The 25,907-nt window shown below is 36.5% G+C and overlaps 1 protein-coding gene across 1 annotated transcript; it reads right to left on the bottom strand.

Moving 5' to 3' along the window:
• Positions 1 to 72: 72 nt before the first annotated feature.
• Positions 73 to 25,240, bottom strand: LOC142349661 (disintegrin and metalloproteinase domain-containing protein 10-like). The gene is made up of 6 exons (XM_075401379.1): positions 24,316 to 25,240; positions 17,721 to 17,872; positions 17,625 to 17,636; positions 16,965 to 17,228; positions 16,297 to 16,443; positions 73 to 2,009 (listed from the first exon to the last, which is right to left on the bottom strand). Exons 1-6 carry the CDS (start codon positions 25,158 to 25,160, stop codon positions 1,141 to 1,143), a joined length of 2,289 nt encoding a protein of 762 aa, XP_075257494.1. The 5' UTR covers positions 25,161 to 25,240; the 3' UTR covers positions 73 to 1,140.
• Positions 25,241 to 25,907: the final 667 nt, after the last annotated feature.

Here is a 25,907-nt window from a genome sequence, read left to right as displayed (position 1 = left end):
TTTTTATGATTGCCACTTATTAGCTTACTCAACTATTTGCATTCTATTAAAAACTTGGTTTCAAAAAAAAACTTCTGACGATGAATTAATTAATAAGCAATTGATATTAAAATATATACAAAATAAGCGCAAGCCTTTTTTGTACAGAGTAAAATAGAAGACAATTGAGAATAGATTATTTGAAAGTAATGAACATATCAAAGAGTAATAAATTAGCGACAGAACTTTTCGATTTCGCGACAAAACTCTCAAAATATACTGCATGATAGATAAACAAATTTCAAAGAAAGCCCAGATCATCATATTCTATCACAGAGGGTGAGGTGGTGGCGGTGGTGGGGGGGGGGGATTCAAAGATGAAAATGCAGTATACAACAATTCATTAAAAGCTACTAGATTTTGAAGGCTCTAATGCACAGTAAGTTTCTGCAGTACGCAACTCTCATCTTCGAGGAAAATAGCGAAATTTAGAGCAAGAGTTAGTCATTATTTGTTGTACAATAAATTATTGAGATATGAAAATATTACCTCGAGATGAGAGTAATAATAATTTGGTTTTTAGCGTAGAAAACAGGACGAACACATTAGCACACTTTTAATCTGCAAACAAGAACATCACCTCAAGAATAAGTAAAATATAGATTTGATAATTCAGGCAGATACTAGGAAGACACTATAAATTCACAATTATCTCATGGATAGAATAAAGAGAACATTCAAGCTTCAAACAAATGCGTTCTATAATTTCTTCAAGCCCCCCCCCCCCCCTATTTCCGGCAAGTAGCATACATTACTTTTATTTCATTCCGCGTATTGAAAATTCTGAAATCCTAAACTATGCATTGAAGAACGTAAAAACAGCCAACAGGTGTTTAAAAGATTGCATTTACAACTTACCATAATTTTTCAAACAAAACATTATGAAACTCTGGTTCAACTTTTTGGTCCGACCAGCTCTTATTCAAAATAAAGTAACTTGATCACTGTTAATCATAATGCTGGATGACAAAGAAGAAACAACGTTTTGTAGTTTTGCTATTATCTACAATATAGACTTGGAGAAATGTTTATTTCAAATTCGACTAAGTTTGTTTCAGTTATTGGTAACTATATCCAATTTTTGAGAATTTCAATTTTTGTTTAGCTTTCACTCGTTTGCTGAACTATACTCGGCGGAACAACCACCATTCGCTTCTGATTGGTCATTCTTGGTCCTCGTTTCTTCTTCTCGGCAGGTGCTTGTTGCTGATTGGCTGCCGAGTCCGACGCGTCATACGCACTTCGTCGTGACCTACTTTCTCGCATTGTCGTGTACCGTTTAGTCATGTAAGCCTTTGGTCCTTGATACTGTTTAACATTCGGGTTTTGAGTCGGGGTGTAAATAGCAGTAAAATGTACAAAAACTCCTATTATTATTATTAGCGAAACTAGAATTAAAGCTATAGCCCACCAATATTGTGTAGCAAAATCTGACCATTTATCAGCACTGAAAACTCGCGTGATGACTTTCAGGAGAAGTCCCTCCTCAACAAACGACCTGCAACGATGAAAAACGTCACAATAACCATCATTAGTACTACAAATATCACCGTCGCCAATGTACAGGATCTCGTTCCAAGTGCCTGGCGATATTTCGTTAATTGGTGCACAAGTTCCAGACGCTGCAGATTTATCTCGGCAACATACAACGCATTGAGCCTCTTTCGGATCTACAGTTGCGCTTTCCAAACATGCACAAGGCTCGTAATTTTCGCCTAGATTCTTACAAGCGCTGCCAACGCAGTGACCACCGACACAAGATTTTGTATTCTCCTCACATAGCTCCCCATCAGGCACGTTTTGTTTCTCAGGACACTTGGAGTTTGTGCCACCAGGACAGGTTCTGGGTGCTGCGCATTCATCGCTTCGACCACATGGGGTGCTGGATCCGAGTGGGACGCATGCGTCACTGCAACACTCATCGGCTGTCGGGCTGCACCTTGCATTGTCTCTCAATTGACATTGGTTGCCTAGAACAGAACAGTTAATTTATCGTCGCTCGCACAAACGTATAGAACGTACCACTTGTTATCAGACACAGTTATTACATAAAACGCACGAATTAACGAGTACAATCACGAATCCATTGACTTAGAAATGCGAAAGAATAAATGCTGAACTTTATAAACATAGAAAAGTTTGATTTATATGATTTGAAAAATTACAAGAAAACAGCACAACACACCAATAAATTACAATAAATAGCGTTCTTATTATCAGGAAAACCTTTATCTGCAATCTTATTAAGAATGGCAAGAGTCTTTTCAAAGATGTAGTGTCGTGGTCTTGAGCACGAGTAACAAGAATTTTATTATTTTAACAATTGAATTCAAAATGGCCTAAATGTACAAAATTTCACATGTATTCATAGTCCGTATCAGTATGAAAATTTAAAGATCCGTCTAGATATAGATAAACTGATATGGACTAATTTACACCTTAGTTGTGAAAAAGTTTTTCCCCTTACCGTATATGGAGGAAGGTCGAATCTATCGCACAAATTTATGGTTTGTGTACACTTGTGGTATGAACAAATTTGAATCGACGAATCGGTTCAAATTAGAAGCCATTATGCAAATTCACTTCACCAAACATCAGGTAAGAAAGTTTTCTTTATATATCGAAGTTTTAACTTAAGTTGCTAATTCGCCACTTCTCGATATACTACATCCTCCCTCCTTTTTTAAGCAAGTTTGTAGGAATAGCTTCTCCAAATCTTTCTGTTTGTTTTTTATTTTTGCTTGAAGTTCTCGTGGCCACTGAATTTGTTCCCCTTCAACTAATGAGGTTTCTTCAGTAGAGTTGGGTGATGCCACGTCTATGTCCCTACTGCTCTCAGACTGAGTCAGTAGATTCAGTCTTGATGTCGTCAGGTTCCAGCCGTTTAATTTGGTTGTCACTAACAAGCACTGTCTTGTTTGAATTCTCCGGCTGAATGAAAGAAGTGTTCATTCCTTTACGGATAATGAAAGTAGCTGGAACCGTTGGCGAACTGTTCGTCGGTTTGAAGAGGACTCGTTCACATAGATCAATATCAGTGACTGCTGCAAGTCTTACTTTGCGTCCCAGTAGCAGTTCTACAGGAGTTTTGCCCCGCGTCTTGGAAGTGATCCGATGTGTCATCAAAGCCCGCTGTAGGAAAGCGCCAAATGACACATTCAGATTTGGACTCCAGGCTTGAATAGCCCGTTTCACTGTTTGGACCGCTCGTTCAGCAATCCCATTTGCTCTTGGATGGTAGATGGGAGATTCCAGCTTTTTAATCCCCAGTGATTCACACCATTGCTTTAGGTCACTGCTCACAAACTCAGGACCGTTGTCTGATACTAATATTCTTGGTATCCCAAATCTTGCAAAGATTTGACTCAAGTGCACCTTCACTGTTTGTGAGGTTCTATTTCCCGCAGGGAAGGCTTCTATCCAACCTGATCCGGCGTCTACTATCACTAAGATATTACCTTGATCCTTAACGTAGCCCCAGTCCATGTGGAGTCTTTCCCAAACTTCAGCTACCGGCCAAGTAGATACTGTCTTCCCAGGCTAGGCCTGTTTTCTTGGCATTCCTTACATTTACTAACATATCGAAGAACATCATGACTGATGCCAGGCCACCCAGCCATCATTCGAACTGCTGTTTCAGTTGCATTTTTGCCTGGGTGAGTCTCATGAGCTTTGGCCATCACCATGGGTCTTAGTTTGGGTGGAATGAAAGGCACAATTCGTCGAAAGATGATTCCATTGTGAATAGTCAAGGCGTCTTTCTATTGTTCAAATCCTTTCTCTGCTTCTGAGCACTGTTTCCAGATACCGCTTTTTATTCGTTTGATGACATCTTGAAAGAGTCGATTCGATCCCAGCTCAGTTTTGATGTCTGACTGGGTCACCAGGTCGGATTGGACGAAGTAGATATTGCCAAGAGCAAAGCAGGCTCAATCATTGTCATCGTACTCGTCAAAGTCTAGTCTGCTCAAAGCATCAGCGTGGGGGATCAGTTCTCTGGGTGTATATTTCAATTCGAAGTCAAATCTCATCAGCGCTATCGCCCATCTCGTAATTCTTGCTGATGCTGTTTTCGGAATTTCTTCGTCTGAGGCGAAGAGATATTTGAGAGGTTTGTGTTCAGTCTGTAGAGTGCACCTTCTTCCGAGTAGCAATTTTTTCAATCTTGTGACCACAAAGACCATTGCAAGTGTTTCTTGCTCAATTTTGGAGTAATTCTGTTCAGCTTGTGAAAACTTCCTCGAGACGTAGATCACAGGATGTCCTTCTTGTGAGAGTACCCCGCATATAGCTTTCTCTGAGGCGTCTGTTGTCACGGTTTCTTCCTTCGTCAAGCTGTAAGGCTGTACAAGAGGGTTAGCAAATAACTCCTTTTTGATGATTTCAAAAAAAGCATTTTGCTCTTCCTTTTCCTATCTGAATTCTTTTCGAATTTCGTTTAGGGGTAGCATTTTTGTTGCAAAATCCGGTATCATTCGACCACAAAAATTTGCTAAGCCAACAAAGGATTCGAGTTGTTTCATATTTGATGGCTGTTTAGCATTTTTGATCTTTGTTTATGATCAACATGTTTATGATCGTGTGCTATCCCTTCTTTGGAAACAGAGTAACCAAGAAAACTTGAAACTAGTTTTGAGTTGGATTTCTTCTCATTGATGGTGAAATTTTCTTCACGTAGGCGACTCCTGATTGCAAGCATTCGTTTCACGTATTGATCCTTTGTTGTTCCACATACCAGGACGTCGTCTTGGAAGATGACCACACCCTTGATTCCTTTGAGAGTTGACTCAATGCAATTCTGGAAGATTGATGAAGAGTTCTTTAGGCCCTGAGGAAGCCTGCATGTCTTGAACAGTCCTTGCGATGTGTTGATTGTGCATATTTCTTCGTCCAGCTCAATGTGATAGTATGCTTCTGATATGTCAATTTTTCTAAAGTAAGAGGCCCCATGGAAATTATGGAAAATGGTCTCCATGTCTGGGATTGGATAGTCCTCGTCCATAACTTTGCCATTGATGTGAACTTTCAGGTCCACGCATAGTCTCAGAGCTCCATTTTCCTTCCGCTGCCACACTACTGGTGATGCATTTGTGACCCCATCAGGTTGTACTGGCTCCAGGATGCCCTGTCGTACCATTGTATCAAGCTTCTCTTTGAGCCTGTCTTGGTATCTTTCTGGCTTTGCAGAACATTGGCTGTGATCCCGGTATGAGCTTCACATGCGCTTTGTATCCTTTGACTGCAGGTAGTCTTTCATCACTCACTGCATTGATGCCTTCTTGGGGTAGTATGTCTCTCCCAAAAAGCCCAATTTTTTTGTCGGATTGGACAACTGCTAGTTGCTGTTGCCTATACTTGTTTCCGTTCCACTCAACATCACATGTTAGTGATCCCAGAGGCGTCAGTTGATGATCGTCATAGGCCTTAAGACGTCTGAGTTTCCCATTCAACTGAGGTTTACCAAGCTCAGTCCAGATTAATGACGATATCACGGTGCTATCAGCACGGGCATCAACTTGCATTTTTATTTTATGGTCTTTTACTGTAATGTACTCCCATGTCACCGACATGTTAAACACGTTTTCCCGTGTATAGTACATTCCCATCTCCATTTCGGATGATGTTTGACGAGACAACTTACCCTATTCCTCGCAGAAATTGTTGTGCTGGTCAGTGTTACCTGACTTAGGCTGGGTTTTATTTCTGCACATTTTTGAAAAGTGCCCCACCTTTTCACAGGTTTTACATTTCTTGTTCAAGGCCGGACACGGCTTGCTACTGTGTGGCTTACCTCCACATCTATTACACAAGTAACTATTGCCTTTATTACCAAGGAACTTTTCATTAGGTTTTCTGGAGGTCTTTTTGAAGTTGTATCCAACTTCTTCATTTATTACAAATGGTCTATTGCCTGTTGAGGAACTCGCAAAAGCCATTGCTTGACTTCTGAATTGTAAGCTTTCTGTCATTTCAGACAGAGACATCGTTGGCTTAGTTTTAATGCCGTCTAATAGTCTCAATTTGGCCTCAGGGTATCTCAAAGAGATAAATTTAATTTTTATCAACTCTTCCTCAGGGTTGGTTACTGTCTTAAGTTTTTCGCAGTCACAATAACGTGCTTCTTTTCTGAGGCGCGCTAGAAAATCGTCGTCGGATTCTCCAACGCCTTGGACAACGAACAGAAATTTAGCCCTTTCTGCCGTTTCTACTCTCTCTCTTTAGGGGAAATAGTTTTGAATAGCTTGTCTGACCTCTTTAAAAGTAGTGTAACAATTTTTTAGGGCTCAAAGGGCTCCTAAGTTTAAGAAGTGCGTCCTGGCCGCATATACTAAGAAAGAGATTTGTTACCTGTAGGTCCACGATCGTACCGTCGGCGTTGACTTTATCTTCTTTCTTCTCTGCGCGACATTTCGCCACAAAAGACATGATCCACGCAGTACAGGATTCAGCATTCTGCAGATCCAAGGTTTGTCGGTCGTTTGGTGGTCTGGACACCATTGTCGTGGTCTCGAGCACGAGTAACAAGAATTTTATTATTTTAACAATTGAATTCAAAATGGCCTAAATGTACAAAATTTCACAGGTATTTATAGTCCGTATCAGTATGAAAATTTACAGATCCGTCTAGATATAGATCAACTGATATGGGTTAATTTACACCTTAGTTGTGAAAAAGTTTTTCCCCTTGCCGTATACGGCAAGTACTAGTGCAGTTTTTCGCACTTAACACATTGTTCTCCCTACCTGAGAACGTGTCATTTCTTTCTACTGGGAGGGTCGGAGAGTTGGTTTATGATCATATCTGGTGGTGGGAAGGTCGAATCTATCACAAATTTATGGTTTATGTACACTGACAAACTTGTGGTATGAACAAATTTGAATCGACGATTCGGTTCAAATTAGAAGCCATTATGCAATTTCACTTCACCAAACATCAGGTAAGAAAATTTTCTTTATATATCGAACTTTTAACTTAAGTTGCAAAGTTCGATATATCACATGTAGTCTAGAGCTATTGCACAATATAGTTAGGTTCCTGAAATGGGGGATAGAAAGTTCATGCCACTAGGAACTTAACGAAGCCAACAGTGGACAACTGATATCTTTTGGAGAGTGATAAAAGGCGGTAGCATTCAAAACCTCATAAAAACAGAAAATTGATCGTTGAAGAGACAGCTTCAATTTTTCACATCTCGGCGAGATATAGAGGTTTATAGTTCTGGGATAGTTTTCACTTTTTTTGCTATTTCACGTTAAGAAATTTAAATATTTGTTTGCAAAATTCCGAAAAAGTAATTTTTTTAAATCCAGATATCAAATAGATACAATCAATTCAGTTAAATAGCCTGATAGCATTCGGGCTCAGATAGCATGAAAAAGATAAGCGTTCTTAAGGTCACGTAAAAAGTCATGTGTTTATGCTCATTAGATGAAGTATATGCTGTTGCAGTTTATATATGCAAGTTTTAATTCAGATTAACTCAAATCTCAGGTCTAATTTTACAACTTTTATAAGGGCTTTCTTTTCTTTTAGCCTCATTTTAGGACTGGGCAAACTTTTTCGAAAAGAAAACATTCCACATGACCAGAAAGCCACTTTCTACTCATCATTTTATCAGTGATTAGTTCATAACACTCAGCTTTCACGTTATCGATAAAAACTCGAGTGAAAAACACGGAGCAAACCCGTTCCATTTTGCACCACTTTGTTCCGGTGGGACGGAAATCACCACTCAAATTTGACTTCAAAACCTTGAAAACAGTGAACAGATCTTGGGAGCGCCAGAATACAAACTAAATTCTTTAAGAAAGATCACCACAATATAGCTACGCTCAGCTTACAGCTAAAAAACAGTTCATTAAAGGAGACCGAGTTGGTACAGTTCGCAATTTCAAAGCTGCTTAAGGTCTAAATTAGTTTCCAAAAGAAAAATACACAGTAAACGCTTCTTTGGATAATTCGATTGACCTCGATGATTGCGTGAAAGGTTACAGCTGCTGTCTCAAAGACAGCAAAGAAATCAATTAGCGGTACCTTTTGGATAAACTCAATTTCTTATCATTACAACTTCGACATTCAGTAGTTTAATTTAAATTTATTTCATCTCGTTTTAGTGGTAACTATTATTGGAAAAGAGCACAATCCCGCTTCCATGAAGCTTAAGCAAGAGTGCGTGAACAGAGTACATAATAACCACCATTCAAGGGACAAACTACAGTGAAAATAGTCAGATTAAACTAAAAGTTTTGTAAACAATGTTGAAGATTTTACACATCCATTTTAGACTTCGAAAAGATTGTTGGAGGAATAACGGATGAACATGAATGTGTATGTCTGAGATGAGAATTAGTAGAACAGCGATCACACTTACTTGAACCTGTGACATGAAACAGAAGAAAACTGAATAGTAACAGTCATGCAAACTTAACGATAATTAAGAAATCAACATCGTCTCTCAAGGGGTTCAACCTTCTAATTGGGGAACTGTGAAGCCCTTCCCTGAGAGGAGATACATTTTTCAATTTTATAATAGATTGTATAATTAAGCCTCCATTTCGGTTATCTTTTTTTTTGCAATTAAGAGATGTTTCTCTTCTCTCGGGATCTAGTTCTGCTAAAAAATAGCCGCTAATAACTTCTGGTTCAATCACCAATTGGTAATATTGATTTAATTGCAAATAAATCGTCCCAGCCCAAAGGGAACCTTCTTCAACATAGAGCTAAGCAACAATCTTTCTTACTTTTCAATCAATATTTCTCCACAATTTGCCAAAGTAAGCCTTGATTGGCGATCTGTCATTTCTGAAATCGGTCAGTCATCTCACAGGAAGTTCTATATGTTATTATAGCGAACAATTGTTCAAGTCTAATTGTTCCAACATTTCTTTAGAAATGGCGGAATATTTACATGCGAAGCTTGCTTTTGCGTCTCCAGATCAAATCCGAAAAACGCATCCCAGAAAAACTGAAGTGGTACATGAAAGGTAAGCTAACTATCAATTAGTTTTTTAGCTAGCACGACTTTAAGTGTTGGATAGTTGAAAGCAAGCGGCTCAAGTTCACGAAAATGTTGAATACTAAATCTCCATCATTTGTTCCGCTTATTTTTAAGATAAATTGAAATTCTGAAAACCAAGCACACCAACACAAGATTAGAAGCGAATTTCCTTAACTCTCGAAAAAACCAAATTACGGAAAAAACAGATGTCAGAAAAAAATCAGATAATTTTTGTTTAATTGTACTCATTTTTAAATCAGTTTTCACCATCCGTTGATTTCAGCTGAATGCTGTGGCTGTTGTAAAACATAAAAAGTTTTTGAAACTAAATTGCCTGAATGACATTTTAATTAAAATTTCCCCAAAAACCTCTTGTTCCACTTTACTTCACTTTTCTCTGGTTCTGCTTTGCATGCGAAGCTTGCTTTTGTGTCTCCAGATCGAATCGGAGAAACGAATCCTCTCTGCGAAGGAGAAAAATAAAGAATTGAAAAATAAGATTAAAAGGTACCTAAATTGTTCCTTTGAATTATTGTAAGCTTTGAGGTTCTTTTTGTGAGTAGTCTCACGCTATTTTGACCAATATTAGCTGTTGAAAGGAGAAATAGTTGTTAAGAATCAAATAGATTTGGATAGTTGAAAGCAAGCGGCTCAAGTTCACAAAAATGTTGAATAATATATCTCAATCATTTGTTTTGCTTCACTTTTAAGATGAATTGAAATTCTGAAAACCAAGCACACTAACACCGGCTCAGAAGCAAATTTCCTTAACTCTCGAGGAAAACAAACTACGGAAGAAACAGATGTCCGAAAAAATTTCAGATATTTTTTGTTTACTTGTAGTCATTTTTAAATCAGTTGAAGGATTTTCACTATCCGTTGTTTTCAACTGAATGCTGTGGCTGTTGTAAAGCATAAAAAGTTTTTGAAAATAAATCGCTTGAATTATATTTTCATAAAAAATTTTCCAGAAACCTATTGTTCCGCTTTACTTTACTCATGATTTCTGGCTCAAAGAAAATGCAGCCGGTTTTTTTCAGTAAATGAAAAAAGAATACCGCGTCACAGACTTGTTTTGATTTATGACTAACCAATTATCTTAAAATTTTACTTGTATTGTGAAAAGGAGTTCGAAAAAGGAGTTCGGTTGGTGCGTTGCGTTTTGGTTAGTTTTTATCCTGAGGGGAAAAATGCAGCTATTTTGAAAGCCAGCAACAATAATTAAGACGTGGTAAAAGTATGACTCCTTGCACTTATGGCTTGAAATACATGAAAATTTCGAAAAACTGCTGTTTTTCAGGTGCTTCACATCATTTCTTTGATTATTTTTTTTGCAGATCTTCCGCAGTTAAAATCACAAAATTAAAAAATTGCAGACATTAAAATCCACAGAGGTAAAAAGATATATAAAAAATCAGGTGTACATCAAACAACTGATCATAAAACTGTATAAAAACTATTGAAAAACTATTGGTCCATTTTTGCCCTTGTTTTGTGTGCCCTGTGCAATTGCACTAAAAATTAAAATCAATTTTTTGAGGTTTCGGGAGATTAATTATTTATTTATTAATATGGAATCAGGAAGTTATGAAACTTGCGTCTCTAAAAAATTCTGAAGGACAGAATCCTAAAGTATATCATTGTCAAGGGACTCATTATTAAGTTGTAACATAGCGGAAAAATCGATTACTAAAATACGTTCGCCTTAAAAACACTTACCATTTTAAATCCAAAATTAACTCTAATTTTCGGACCAGTAGCCATAAAACAACAATAAAGGCTTTCCCATTACGCGCCCCAATGAGGCTAGAGGCTACAGAACCGCCAATTACTGTTGTCATATTATTAAAGGCAATTAAAATTGATTAGCAATGTTTCAGAAATGCAGCACACAAAAACGCGAGAAGCAAGAGAAAAGAGTTCGGGTGCACAACAGAACAACTCATCACGCTAAAAACAAGCAGTCTTTCCTAACGCATAAAAAAGCATTTAGAAGTAAAATAAATGTCCTCTTGATATGCGGAAAAATGTCAAAATATAAACAATTGGTCAGGGATAATCTGACACAGCATTTCAAACTTGTTCAGTTCGAAGGAAAAAAACAGCAATTTCAAAAGTTTATTTTATGATCAGCAGAAGAAGGAACATCTAATCATGATTTGATATTAAAAATAGAATGTATATATTTTGACCTGTAAAAGTTAGCCAGGTGGTTAGCCACCAAAAATATATTTGAATGTAAAAGTTATATACCCACTTAGATGGGGGCCGAAACAAGAATACAGAGAATTCAAACACACAATTCTTTCATTTCAACACACAATTCTTTCATTCTGTACAGTTGCTTCTTGACCTTCATTTTTTAAACACTTTCTTATGCATTGCTAGTTTTAAACGTTAGCACAATAGTTCTTTTTAAGCAACAGATTCTGTAACATAGTTCTAATTGTAAATATCAATAATTGTAAATTACTCCTGTAAATATCCTCCTGTAATATATTCCAATCATAATGATGACTGCAGAAAAGTTTAATAGTTATTCAAAAGCGGATCTTTATAAAATTTATTGCGAACTTTATCAAAAATTAGAGGAGAAGGACAGTCTCATCGTCGAGCATGTGGTAACCGTGAGTGAATTCCTTAAAAAATCGACACAGGTAACAACTAATTCAGCTATTATAACACCAACGATTAACACGAGTGCAAAAAATGACGTTTTTATTCGAAAGTTTGAAACATTAGAGATCGAGGAGAAAACAGAAAATTTTTTAATTGGTAGTAGTATAATCAAACACCTGGCAAGAGATCGGACATTTCCTCAGGACTGCAGTATACATGCTTACCCAGGCTCGACAACAAAGGAGAAATTGCAATTATTACAGGGTTACGATCAAAAAAAGATGAAAACAGTTATTTTACAGGATGGGACCAATGCTATTCTAAAACAAAAAAGTGATCATTTAGAAACATTATTCTCAGATTACAAAGATCTTGTCTCTGCAATACAGGAAAAGTTCAGCCCAGAATCATTGGTATTGATGGAAGTGCCTCCTTTAAAAAAATTGCCGAAAAACGAACAGACAAACAACAAAATTTATGAATTCAATGAAAAACTGCGAGAGTATATTACACAAGAAAACACTGATAAAAATCAAAATACTTCCTGTGTGCAACATGTTGAGTCAAATGGCAAATTACAACGCTCTCTTTTACGATGACATACATTTTAATTTTCAGCAGGGAATTCCGTTTATTAAAAACGCAGTTTTAAGTCATTTTCTTTTAACTTCTTGTAATCTTGTTCGATTACAACCTTTGCAATATTCTCAAAGTGCATACGTGAGTAGGGCTAACACTTACAAACCATGGAGACAAACATATCGTTATACAAATGGATTTTAGCTGCAGTTTCTGTTGTTTTTAAGCTATTTTGCAACGTGTAATGATTTATAATCAGATATAACCAAAAATGGCAGGTATTCGACTCATAGTTATACTATGTGTACTACTCACATCCTCCGATAGTATTTCAGAATGTTTTTACAGTCTTCCTTATGCATCTCGAATACCTTCATTCAAAGGAATCTGTAACAGCAAACAATGTGCTTCACCATCCAAATTCAACTTTTCCTTTTTCTTGGTTGTTATATGGTATCTTCTACTAAAAAGTGGTGATATCGAAATAAACCCTGGACCAGTTCTGCCATATGCACTTATGATGAAAAAGTTAAAATTATTTGATTCCAGAATAAAAATTCTACATCAAAACGCCAGAAGTTTAGCAGGACAACATCTGCTGTTGAAAGAACTCATTCAAGACATTGGTTACAACTGCATATATGCGTTTAGTGAAACATGGTTGTCACAAAACCATCCGGAAGAATTTTGGCATATAGATAATCAAAACTTTGACTGTTTTCGAAAAGATCGCATCCAAACAACAAAAACAAAAGGTGGTGGTATTATCATGTACATTCCAAAATTATTAAAACCTCGTCTCCGCGATGATCTCAACTGCTTTCCGGATACAATTTTTGAAAGTTTATGGGTTGAGTTGAGCATACAAAAAAGAAATGCGTTTTGAATTTATCATACTGTCCGGAAAAAAAACTTGTTAAGATGTTTTTGGAAAAATTGGTCCTGGGAATTGATCTTGCTATGGCTGAAGGAAAATCTGTCATACTTGCTGGAGACTACAATTTAAACTATTTTGCAAAGCGCGACAGAAGTCTGCTGCAATCTGTAATTTCTCCATATGACCTTAAACCAACGAATAATGACACAGCTACAAGAATGATTAACTCTTCTTCAACACTTATCGATTATATCATAACAGACGATTTCGAAACTGGCATAGTAGCGGATACGATTTTGAAAACTGATCATTTTGCAACAATCACAGTTCTTAAATCTGTGATGCTAAAATCAAAAACAACAAAGAAAAAGTTTTTTGACAAAAAAAAATATTCAGCCATAGCATTCCAAAATTTTATTAAAAATTCAGACTGGAGACACTTTTACGGTGCAGTGACAGGAGATATGATGTTATTAGAATTTCAAAGAATTATTGAAAGAGCATTAGCACTACATGCTCCAATTAAAACCTGTTATATTAGAACAGATAAACCAAAATTCTTGCTTCAAGAAAAATGGTTATGTGAGGAAACAAAAAGACAGTTTTCAAGAATTAGCGATGATGAAACTAAAAATGATTTAATCCGTCAAAAAGAAAAACAACTTCTTTCAAGTTTTATGGAGTTAAACAGTGAAAAAGCCAGATGGAAATTCATTCAAGATCTTCGTAATAAAGAAAAGACTCAAGCAAGAATTCAATCTTTATTAAACAGTTTTGGTGATAAGATAACAAAGCCCATGGAAATCGCAAATCTTCTAAATTACAAATTTTCGACTCTGGGAGAGTTTATTGGATTGCAACAAACAAACAACATTCCTCCTAAAACTGCTTCGAGAAAGTGTTTCAATTTCCGATATATAACAACCAAGGAAACAAATGTGCTCATAGATTCTTTGAATACAAGTAAACCAGTCGGTCCTTCAAAAATACCAGCTTGGGCAATAAAAGATGCTAAAGCAGCGCTAGCGGAACCACTATGTTATCTCATTAATCAATTCATTACAGAAGGAAAATTTCCTGAAGATCTTAAAAAAGCTTGTGTAACTCCACTCTTCAAAAAAGGGAATCCCGAAGACCCGCTCAATTATAGACCTATTTCTGTCACTTCTGCTTTGTCAAAAATTTTTGAAAAGGCGTTCAGTTCACAAATCACAAGTTTCCTCGAAAGAGAGCAATTATTGTCGGCTAGTCAATTTGGTTATAGAAAACAAATTTCAACAATTGATGCTATCCTGAAATCGACAGAACAAATAAGATTAGAACTCAACAAGAAAAAAAATGTTACAGGGGCGTTTTTAGATCTTTCAAAGGCTTTTGATTCTATAAACCACAAAATACTGTTACGGAGACTAGAAAATATAGGTTTCGATGAACATGCTACCAATTTAGTAGAGAATTATTTGAGTAAAAGAACGCAAAGAGTTGTTCTGAATGGAATTGAATCGGACTGGATAAATTTGAAGAGAGGAGTTCCACAAGGTACTATTTTAGGACCTCTATTATTTAACATTTACGTCAACGATTTAGCAAAGATTGTTGAAGAGGATTGCACGGTTGTACAGTACGCAGACGACACTTTTCTTTTTACATCCGACACTGATGAAATATCGGCAAAAACAAAACTTGAACATAACATCTCAAAAATTATTGATTTTTTTGCAAAGTCCCAGTTAGTAGTGAACAAACAAAAAACAGAATATATTGTGTTCAGCACCAGGAAGAGGTTAACAAATACTGTTCTGAATGTTGACAATGAAAGAATAGCAGAATCAAATAGTGTGAAGTATCTTGGCGTAATTATAGACAGCAAACTAAAATTTGATGGAGAAGTGAAAAAGATTCTTCAGAGAATGGCTTGTGGAATAAAAGTTTTGAATACACTAAGTAAAAGTTTACCACAGAAAACGAAAGTCTTATTACTTAATGCAATAGTAATAAGTCATCTACATTATTCCGCTCTAATTCTGATAGGGTTGCAAAAGTCATTACTCACAACTTTAGAAAAACAATTGAATTGGGGAATAAAATCCATTTTTAATAGGAGAAAATACGATCGGTCTACAGATCTCAAACTTCGCAACAAAATACTACCAGTTTCTTTTCTCTTGAAATATCGTTGCTCAAAATATTTTATTCGCTTACTCAGCAACGATCTTCCAGCGTATAAAATTGAACCTCTCTCTACCATGAGAATAAAACAACATGACAGGTCAAAAAAAGTAACTTTCGATATAAGAAAGAACAATAAGTTTTTAACTGATTCTTTTATTGCACAAGCCATTCCAATTTATAATAGTCTGCCTTCTAATATTAGACTGAAAACAACATCGAAAGCTTCCTTAAAAAAACAACTGAAAGAATATTTTTGGAAAGAATTTTTGAAGGACCCAAAAGTAACTGATATTAAAGATGATATTGAGAGCATTAGATTTTAATTTTAATTTTTAATCTTCACGATGTACATATAAAATTGTGAGAACATTTTATGTTCGCATTTTAGGCCATTTTTTAATAATGTAAGGTCAAATTTTTAGTTAAGTAATTTAATGATTTTATAATTTTACATAATGTTATATTCTTAACTTTACATTGCCTCTTTTACCATTTGCTTTTTATACTTATGTGTACCAGAGGAAATTAACAATGTTCTTTTTTTTTTTATTCGCTCTAATTTTCGAAACATTTCGTTTTTTTTTTATTATGTCTCCCAATATAGATTTTAGTTTCAAAATAGAATGTCATATTTACGTATTTATGGCGTTAGTTAAGAACTAAAGACATTGATGCTCTTATGTGAAATCGTGAAGGTCAAAAAGACAACTAAATATAAATTGTTCATCAGATAAGCACATAGCTTAGAATTGAAGTGCTACTTGACGACCTTAAGTTGAATACAGAGAAAGGCAAGTGTTGAGAAAAAAGCAGCAACGTGAGCACAGTGCATAAGAGACACTAAATTCCAAGATCAGTAGTTACAACGGTGATGTACACCAAGCTTTCAAGAAGCTACGAGTGACCAATTTTTAATCCAGCACTGGTTAATTTTTGGTATTTTTGTCCTCCTAGACCCCCCTCCAACACTCACATTGCATTCGCGCTTTACAGCACAAAAATGAGACTCACTTTGGAACTCAGCAGTTGGTGGGATGCAACACTTGTCATAACACTCTCCATTAGCATCTGCAAATCCACAGTCACACTTCTCTTCTCCCTCCACCACATTGTTACCACAGAACTCCCCTCTGGGCTCCACGAAGCATGATGCGTATTCTGGGACATGTAAATGCGTTCAGCAAGTTTCAATGTATTGGGGCGTTCGCACAACTATAAAAGCTGTCAATGCGAATATAGGCGTTTTGACAAGGACACACTCCGAACAACAAAAATTGTGACCGTAAATTGACCCTTGTCTGCAATGTACGAAAGAACCATAAATAATTACCACATTTGAAGTTGTTGAGTTCTCGAAAGCGAATGTTGATTGAAAGGGTAACTTATAACAACTTAGCTTTCTACACTTTCTCGCATCTTGCAAAGTGCATCTTTACCATACTCATCACCTATGAAACGCCAATTCTTGAATTTTTAACCCCGCATTTTAACCAAAGCAGGTTTGCCTTAACCATCAGAATTTTGATCCACCAAAAATGCAAAGACAAACAGTCACATCTTTGGTGATTGCAATCAAGCAAAATCTTCCAAATCTGAACTGTAGACTCACCTCAACGTGTTTCAAAATCGCTAGTCAGGAAAACTTCAATCTGAAAAATGCAACGACAAAATCTACAAACCTATCGATTTGAGATGATCCGCAATCTGTTTAGTGGAACAAGGCGAGAACAACACATTGTTCTCATAAGTGCCTGGCTGTGAACTGGGGTGCATCAGATAGTTACCCTCAGAACCACCGGGCATACACTGGGCAGTACTGTCGTGACCGGAACCGTAAGAGTGACCCGCCTCATGGGCAAATGTGAGAGCTACAAGTAGCTTTGATCTCTGATCACCCTGTAGCTGCATTGTCACAATACCCTGACGGTAGAGCTTGCAGATTCCTAAATAATGAATAGGTTTTAAAAATTGAGAACTATGGGTCGGTTGTAATTCTCTAATGGACAGTTCCAATACATACAATGAGCTAAATTTGATTCATAGAGAGAATAGATATATAGGATCACAGACACCAGATACAATTTACACAATTGAACTTCGAACGTAAACCTGATTGAACACAACATAACGCATCTTTTGTTTTTAACACGCCAATTATGTATCAACTAATTTGAAGTTATGACTCCACTAAGTTGTGATTCATGAAGTCGAAGTTAGTTCAAACTTTTGGTTTCAATTATGTATTCTATAATTGCAACTTCCAAAACTGATAGAAAAATTCAATATAGAGTCAGAGGTTAATGGGGGACCAAACTCAGCAAGCAATAAGCAATACATACCTCCATAGTTAGCTGAAACAGAAAAAAAAGCTCAGAAATTGGAAATTAGCTTAAATTCGTTTTAAAAATTCTGCTGAAATATGGAAAGCAACTTACATCCTGTATAAGCTTCGCCCAATACATTGTCGAAGTCGCGATTGGTGAATGCATACACTAGACAGTAGTTTGTGTTCCACTCTGCATTGTTCCTGCTGGCCTCGGATAGCGCCCTGAGGAAGTCACTAGAGCCAACATTGGCGCCCAAGTACCTGGAATTTAACGAATGCTCGTGCATCTACGAATTCTTAAGCGCATTAAGTTCATTCTTCTTACAATAAATTTTTTTATCTAACCTGCGAAAAACGTTTTAGGGAAATTTTGCAGGTTAATCCATGCCAAGCAGAATTTAATTTCAGTCTAACAGAGCAACCAAAAACGTTTTGGAGCATGTTCTTGAACTTTATGCTACACTGGCTGTTTTCAGTTGAGTAAATTTGGCTGACAATGCATTGCAGAAAAATCGAATATAAAAACTCGATTCTCTCGCGCTTTTTCACGAGCGACGTTTTAAGATTAGAGTTGTAAACGTGTGTGGAAACAAGTGACACTAGGCTAACTAAGTTTAGACTTTCTGAAAATTACCCCTTTCCAACAGATACAGAATCTAATTATCAAAAAAGCCCAATTGGTTATTAATTTGAAAAATTTCCCTCAAGATACTATTTGCGGATTAGGACGACAATTATCAGTTTTGCAATTACCCATAGCACTGTTCACACGAACAATTAAGTCTTTGAATTTGGTCTCACCTAATTACTAATGAAATTCGGGCAAAAAAGCTTTCGCCTAACTTAATGCTTTAATTGTTGTGATGCTCCTAATTGATGTGATGCTTAAACACTGTGAGCTAGATCATTACTTGTGTTGGGAGAATGAACGGGCAACTTAGTAGCAAAACACCGGGGAAAGTCGACGTTCTTTTTTTTCGTTATAAACGTTGATTTTGATTGCCTCTTACATTTTTCTCGTATTTTTGCCAAACTTTTCTTCACTAAAAGCAATAATACATGGTCAAAAATACTAGCGACTTAAATTGCCTTCTCTCTCAGCGATACAATATGGATCAACAGCAATACAGCTCATTTTCGGAGGTCCTGGATTAAACATCAATAAGCCGAAATACCAAAGTCACCATCATTCTTAGGATAAAAACCACTCCCCCGTTTACAAAGCATCACTTCAGAAACGCTGAAACAATTCAGAAGGCTTCGAATGAGGCCATAACCACTATTTTTTCAGCGTTTCAGCCAAAACAGACAGAAAAAAACTTGACAAAAACGTTTACAACTATCAAAGAAAAACGACAACAAACGATTCTGATTGTAGCGCCAAGCAGAGCGGCGGATGATATAGACAACCTAAAGATAAATGCACTACACATATTGAAAAGAACTATGTTCCCTACGGTCGACGAATATTGGAGCGTCCACTATGATGGCTTCCAAAAGAACGTAATGCTCAGAATGAGCAATGTACCATATCTGTTAGACAATGAAACTCTCATAAAAAACTTGATCTGTCAAAAAAACCTTGAACCTATGAAGCCACTGCATCGCCAAAAAGATAAGTTTCCGCAATGTGAGTATTACGGCAAAGCGTCAATACCTTTAGACGTTAAAAACCAACAAGATGAAAACGCGCTGAGAGAGTGGTCATTAGAGCCCACCACTGGCAGAAAACAGTAAGAAAATGAAGAGACATATGTTTCAATGCGCACATGCCTTCACTGCACAAGTGTTTGCATTGTGAACAATTATAAAAGCCTCACATTGGCCAACAAAAAATGCTGTAGATTAAAGCGAACCAACAAGACAACACAAAGAGTAGAAATGAACCGACACGCAGACAATATTGAGCGCAATGCGCCAACACAATCGAACCGAAGCAATAAGCCCGAGTCGCTAATACGCAAATCGAATCAACGCAACAAGCTTGAGTCGCCAGTACCAGAATTGAATAGTTGCAATGACACAAATGTGCTGGGATCGCCGAGGAGGGATTCGAACTCCAGCCAGCAAGAATCCCCTCGTAATAACTGAATAATTGATGAAAATGAAAATTTAGTACTCCTGCGGTGGAGTTCTGGAAAAAAGTGAAGGTCGGAAGACGAGCCACCAAAGAGGCAACAACATATCGCCCATCGAAGATCCCAGTACCTTTGAGGTTCTGCACAAACAGATTAAACTTATTAAACACTTGAAACAATGATAACATTCAACATACAGAGAATCAGCAGCTAGACCATGCATCAATATCATAATTCAACCTTTTCTAATTCCTTCTAATGAATATAAATTGGCTACCTTAGTTTCATTTAATTGTCGTGGTCTGGGCTCCCACTTGAAACTGTTAGAGCTTCTTTCCCAGTTTAAGAACTAATTAAAAAAGAATAGTAAAATCAGAAGCGCTCTTTTTGGTTATACCCTATAATTGAACATTTGAGCTCATAGGAAAAAACGCTTCATTTTTCCTAATACAGAACAATTTAACAATTTTTTGGATAAATATACCTGAACCCTTAACACCCAAGTACAAATATTATTTCATCCTTTGCCCAAATTGTTGAAAAATTTACCGACGATTCCTCAATATGGATAGGAGATTTAAATGCAATAGGTCCAACTGATGCTTATCTCAAGTTATGGCGGGGGACGAAAGACTGAAGAGATATTAACAAGTTAGCGATAGCTTTAATTAAATGGGATGTATCAATGTTTTCAAACAAAAAAACAACACTTAAAACACATGGGCAACAAAGGGTGTCGCATTGACCACATAGCGTCACAACCATTAAAATATCCTTAAGTGACCATTATACTCTGCAGTTAGCTAAACTCACTAAAAACCAAGAACCATGTTACGTACGCTGGAAATTAGGAAACACTATCAATGATCCAAACAATTTTATAGAGATTTCAACATTAAATACAAAATTCTTTCCAATTTTTGAAAAAAAGGACTGACAAACAATTATGATAACTTCAAAGCTACGCTACGAGATTGTCTAAGGTATCTTGACATAAAAGAGCAAAAGAGGAGAAGGGATTTGTTGAAACAAAACACTGGGAGTGATAACACTCGAATAGCCCAAACCGAACGAAGATTTCACTCAATAGAAAAATTTTACTCAAAACTGAATTGCGGAGACTCAAAAGCTAACAAAAATCTTCTAAACAACTTTAACAAATATAAGAACATCTCCGCAGTTATAAACGATAACGGAAAAGTAACAGGGTATTGACGAAATATTAGACTCATTTACACAATTCTGCAGTAACCTATATAGGAAAGAAGCTCAGAAGACTGTCAAAATAGAGATGCAGAACAGAATCATCAAACACTTTGCTAGAACGATTAACAAGCTAAGCGAAACACCAAAGAAGCAATTCAAGTCAGATGATTTTAAGGAACAAGAGGTTAGACATGCTGTTCAAAAACTTTTCAGCTAAAGTGCGCCGGGATCTGATAGATTAACATCTGGCTTATACAAAAGAAACAACGAGTACTTTGCTCCAGAACTAAGCTCCTTAATTCATATTCAATAGCTGCAATCGAAAAAGTGCCTGGTTCGTTTTGCATCTATATTAGGAAGATGCTGCCTAAACTAAACTTACTGTGTACTGTTGATAACCTCAAACCGACACGCTTGCTGAATACCGATCTTAAAATTTAATCACATGTTAAAGAAACACCAACAGAAACACCAGCTTTATAAAGAAACACCAATTTGCTCATCTCCCAAACTGCAGCAAGAATCGGCTATCTTAATAGCTAAATTTGCTAAGGAAAAATTAGGCAGATCAAACTGCATGATCCTTATTGAATTCATTAAAGCATTCATAGAGAAAATTTTCTCAAATTATTGAATGAGGTAGGCTGCCTTTACATACCGACGAAAACAATTGAAAATTTGTAGAAAGAAACCGAAGCAGCTAATGAAGTCAATGGTCATTTCTCGAGTATCATTCAAATTGAGAACGGTATTAATTATGATTGTTCACTTTCTGCTCTCTTCTCTCTAGGTATAGAAACGCTTTTTCAAGAATGCGTAGAAATACTAAGAGAAAAAGAAATCAAAATTTAAACCTCATTGCGTACATTGAAGATATCGGTGTTTACCAAAACTACCTGCATAAAACAAGTTTTATATGAGGTTGAAACTTTCAACTACGCAAATGGACTTCGGCTCAATTTACAAAGAACCGAGGTACCTATGAAAGGGTTAAACGATCTACCAAAACACAAAGTAGATTAAAAACATTAGGAAAAGTGATTAAATTAAACGAAAACAGCTCAAGCAAAAGCAAACTTTAGGGAAATCGCCTCTGAAAAATTAAAAATCGCCAAAAATGGATGACATTACGTGAATGAAGTGTAAAATTTTTCAACTTTTGTTCGACGCAAGGTCAGTTACCAATTTCAAAATGCACAACTTGAAAGGACATTCAGAGTCAAAATAGAAATGATCTTGACCGATTCTAAAATTTGCTAAGGAACTAGGGCTGACCAAGATGTCAAAAACAAAGATCTGCTGCAGTATAGATCATTTAAACAAGACTATCGACATTACAAACATGTCGCACGCAAAACCTAACCAAAGTTTAATAGCACACTCAGAGATTAATGGGAGAATTGATGAAAGAATTCAAGCTTTTTGTGACTGAATAGATAAAGAATAGATTGCTGATCTTCGTCAAAAACATTTGGAAAATAAAAAATATTTACAGCGCTAGATAAAAACGTCCTCTACCTGCTATTTTTGAACAGTTACATGGAAAAACCAAGAAAACAGTTGAGAAACATAACGGACTAAACGTCTGAAGAATTGCTCTCGAACGACTAGTGACTAGTGGGAGCTCTAATCAATTGCAGCCTGCTTCAATCGGGCGGGGAGCCTAAATGCGACTAAGAACTTCAATAGTTGGCTTCAAATAGCCACATTAGAGGTTATCATATACCACTATTAAGATTTAAAGCGAAAAATCGCACCAGTTGTGGCGCACTTTTCATTTGACTTTTAGTATTAAATTGCCTCCCGTTGAGTTCAGCTGCTTGAAAGAGTGATTTAGAGAGACTTTAGATCACGCGAAACGCAAAAACGCAAGGGCGTAGAAGTAGCTCAAAACAGTCAAGCAAAAAATTTGCAAAAAAGACCAATACGTTTACAACAATTGCTATGAACTTTGTTCAAGAATAATTAAATATTACCACACGCCCATTATGCTGTTCTCGTGAAAAATATTTTGAAACTTTTAAACACCTGTTCTTCGAATAACCAATTGATGAAACAATTAGATCAAAGTTACCTATGACTAATATAACCAAGCTGATTGAAATACGCTAGGACTAAAGTTCTTAGTTGCGAAATTAATTTCGTCCTGGGTTGAAGAGAAGAGCCTTTATATGACTAAACTGTATTTTATTGTAGATATTAATTATTAATAACCTTTATAATGCTTTTATTAATATGGATAACTTGTAATTAATTTTTGACGCCTAACTACATTATTTCAAACTCCAAAAATAACTCCACAACACGCAAAATTTATTGATATTTGCTGATATTCGCCACGTAATGGATCGATATAATTGGCGGACAGATATAAAAGTGCTACCATTGATAAGCTCCTGAAAAACTCGATAGATACTTGAAGAGACTTTTTCAAATAATTTAATTTTCGAAAATGAGGTTTAAAAGAGTATTCACGATTTTCCACGATTATTTTACTCTCGTACGTTTACCAATCATGTTCTCTACGAAAAAAATGGATATTTAGTAGGTTAGAAAACTTCATAAGCGAAGCACAGCTAATGCCAATAACACTTGTGCAATTCTTGACAAACTTCAAAACAATCTAATACCCTCGGATGTATTGCATACTTGAGTGACAAGCGAGAGGCTTCCTTTCGTTGAAGCCAGCTTAAAGTTAAGAAGACCAGCGTCACTGGCTCAGCGATCAAAAAAGTTAGGGTCCATGCCAGCCCATATTCAAAATTGCCTTACGTACTTGGAAGTTCGCCTCCTCGAGTACATTTTAAGACTACGAAAGCCCTTAAAGAGCCACACAGACTTAACGCCATTCGTATTCAGCAGTTTATCTCGTTTCTTTCGAGGAGATTTAAATTTCTCAAGCAAACAAAAACAACTAAATTGATACAACAGACCAGACAGGAATCGGTTGGAGACTTTATGAACAAAATTCAACCTTTTGCCGAATAATTCTTCAGATTGAAGAGAGCAATATACTGGGCAAAGTTTGAAATTGTATTCTACCTTTGTTTCAACCAGTGATCAGGACGTATTTCAAAACAGCAATGCAGGTCAAGCCGAAAAATCTGGAACATTCCTCAACCAGAATCTTATTTAATAGCCAGATGAACTTCCCCCGCGCACAATAGCCTTTCTCATGACTTGAACATTTTGATAATTTCAGAGAGTAAACCTCCTATGACGCGCAATCAAATGACTTTATTTTTTTTAAAAAAAACTTCTTAACTCGGAGTAGTCTTGCAAATTTTGTCGACCAATTCTTTCATCTTAGTTCGTATTTTTCCTCTTCTTAAAAACTATACACTATGTTTACTTGTGTGCATACCTATTTATTAAAAGAGGTTCTCGTTTATGACCTGCGAAACCAAAAGACAATCTTACCTGAAAGGGTAGTCTTTATCGTTGACCCGGTCTGGAGTGTAAATTTCGAATCTGCCAATCGTAATCATGTAACCTTTCGTATCTCCGAAAACTGTGCTTTGGAAAATGTTATCAGCCTCCTTCACGAAATAAGTCACAGCGTGTGTAATATCGTTAAAGTCGTTGTTATACGCTTCACTGAAAGTATGGTCGACGACTACAAGAATTTCACAAGTATTTTTAACAGGTGGTGCCTTAGTCTGTCGTAAAGATCTGTCAACTTTGAAATCTAGCGGAAGCCCTGGGTAAGACCCTGAGGTACCGCAAAGTCCATGAAAATTGACAGGATCCATATCACTTTCTTTAAACGCAACAGTTGGCGATCTATTGATAGTTTCTTTGTCGGCATCTTTATCCAAAACTAGCTCACTCGACTCAATAACCCAAGTTTCATTCCTGACCGTAATATGACCTTCAAAATTTCCTTTGGAGTTGATGAAGCCACGGACGTTTGACGACGCTGGGAACCCTGACACAAAACCATCATAGAACCTGTCAACGTCTACATGATGACCATTGACTGTAACATTGTCGTAGTTCCTGAGAGGCGGCTGGACTTTTGTAAGCATCAGCGTGTAAGGCGTGTCAGATAACGTGACATGAATAACTAAATCTTCATCTAAGTGTTCGGCGGGTGCAGTGTATAAAGTGCTTCGTCTAGTATGTCGGGTATTATAAGTGTAGGATATTTTGTCAGAAGTGAGTTCCTGATAATGTTTGATTAAATGATTAGCCCCAGAAGCCCATGAGGATAAATAAAGGATGATAAATGCCCGATAACTACAACCAATAAAGGAATTTAACATTGTGCACCTGAAATAATATCGAATTAATTACAGGCAAAATGCAAATTGAAACCAAATTTTAACAATTTTAAAATTTTGGCCCTCACGTTTTGAAGCTGGCTACGTTGATGATACTCTTGATACGTATAAAAACTGAATTAATTATTTAAAAAGTAGCAAAAAATATTTAATAGCTCTTTAAGGACGTAGTTGGTCAGGATTAACCCCAATTCCAAATCCAATTAACTCCCCATAATCGCTGTCAGAATTAGACATAACATTACGTACCCGAATTATACATTACATTCTGTTTGGTCTAAAACTAAATGTGCAATTTCGCTCGCTGCAATGATAACATACATGGACGTATATTAGTATAAATTGTCACGGTTCAAACAGACGTTTTAAAACTCACACACACTCTATTTGTATAACCAGGCATCAAATTTGACAGAAACTTCTCGAAGCAGAAGAGGTCAAAAGATAGGAAATGCCAGTGAACGTTGGAACTTTGCCCCGCAACCGAACGAACACAACTCAGGTCTGTTTGTCAAACCAAATATACAAATTTCGATCAACTTCAGGATTACAAACATTTCAAAACAATCGAGTAGTACTAGGAGAAAGTTAACTTTAAAGCGTTTATAAGAATTAGAGCACTCAGAAACTACGACAGCTCTAAATAACTTAAGCCCGCTAAAGTTCCCCGCAATATATCACATTTAAGAAACATCAAAACCGATTCCTTATGTCAATTGCTACTCAGAC

This window comes from Convolutriloba macropyga, chromosome 11 (genome assembly GCF_964194025.1).
Source record: "Convolutriloba macropyga chromosome 11, txConMacr16.3, whole genome shotgun sequence".
Taxonomy (NCBI): domain Eukaryota; kingdom Metazoa; phylum Xenacoelomorpha; order Acoela; family Convolutidae; genus Convolutriloba; species Convolutriloba macropyga.
This window is presented reverse-complemented; position numbering and strand designations above follow the sequence as displayed.

Coding starts and splice junctions, on each gene's coding strand:
- LOC142349661 (XM_075401379.1), bottom strand. CDS start 25,160: ATGTTAAATTCCTTTATTGGTTGTAGTTATCGGGCATTTATCATCCTT. Junction 16,444..16,964: donor GGATCATCTCAAATCGATAG/GTTTGTAGATTT, acceptor TACATGTCCCAG/AATACGCATCATGCTTCGTG. Junction 2,010..16,296: donor ACCAACTGCTGAGTTCCAAA/GTGAGTCTCATT, acceptor GTTCTGTTCTAG/GCAACCAATGTCAATTGAGA.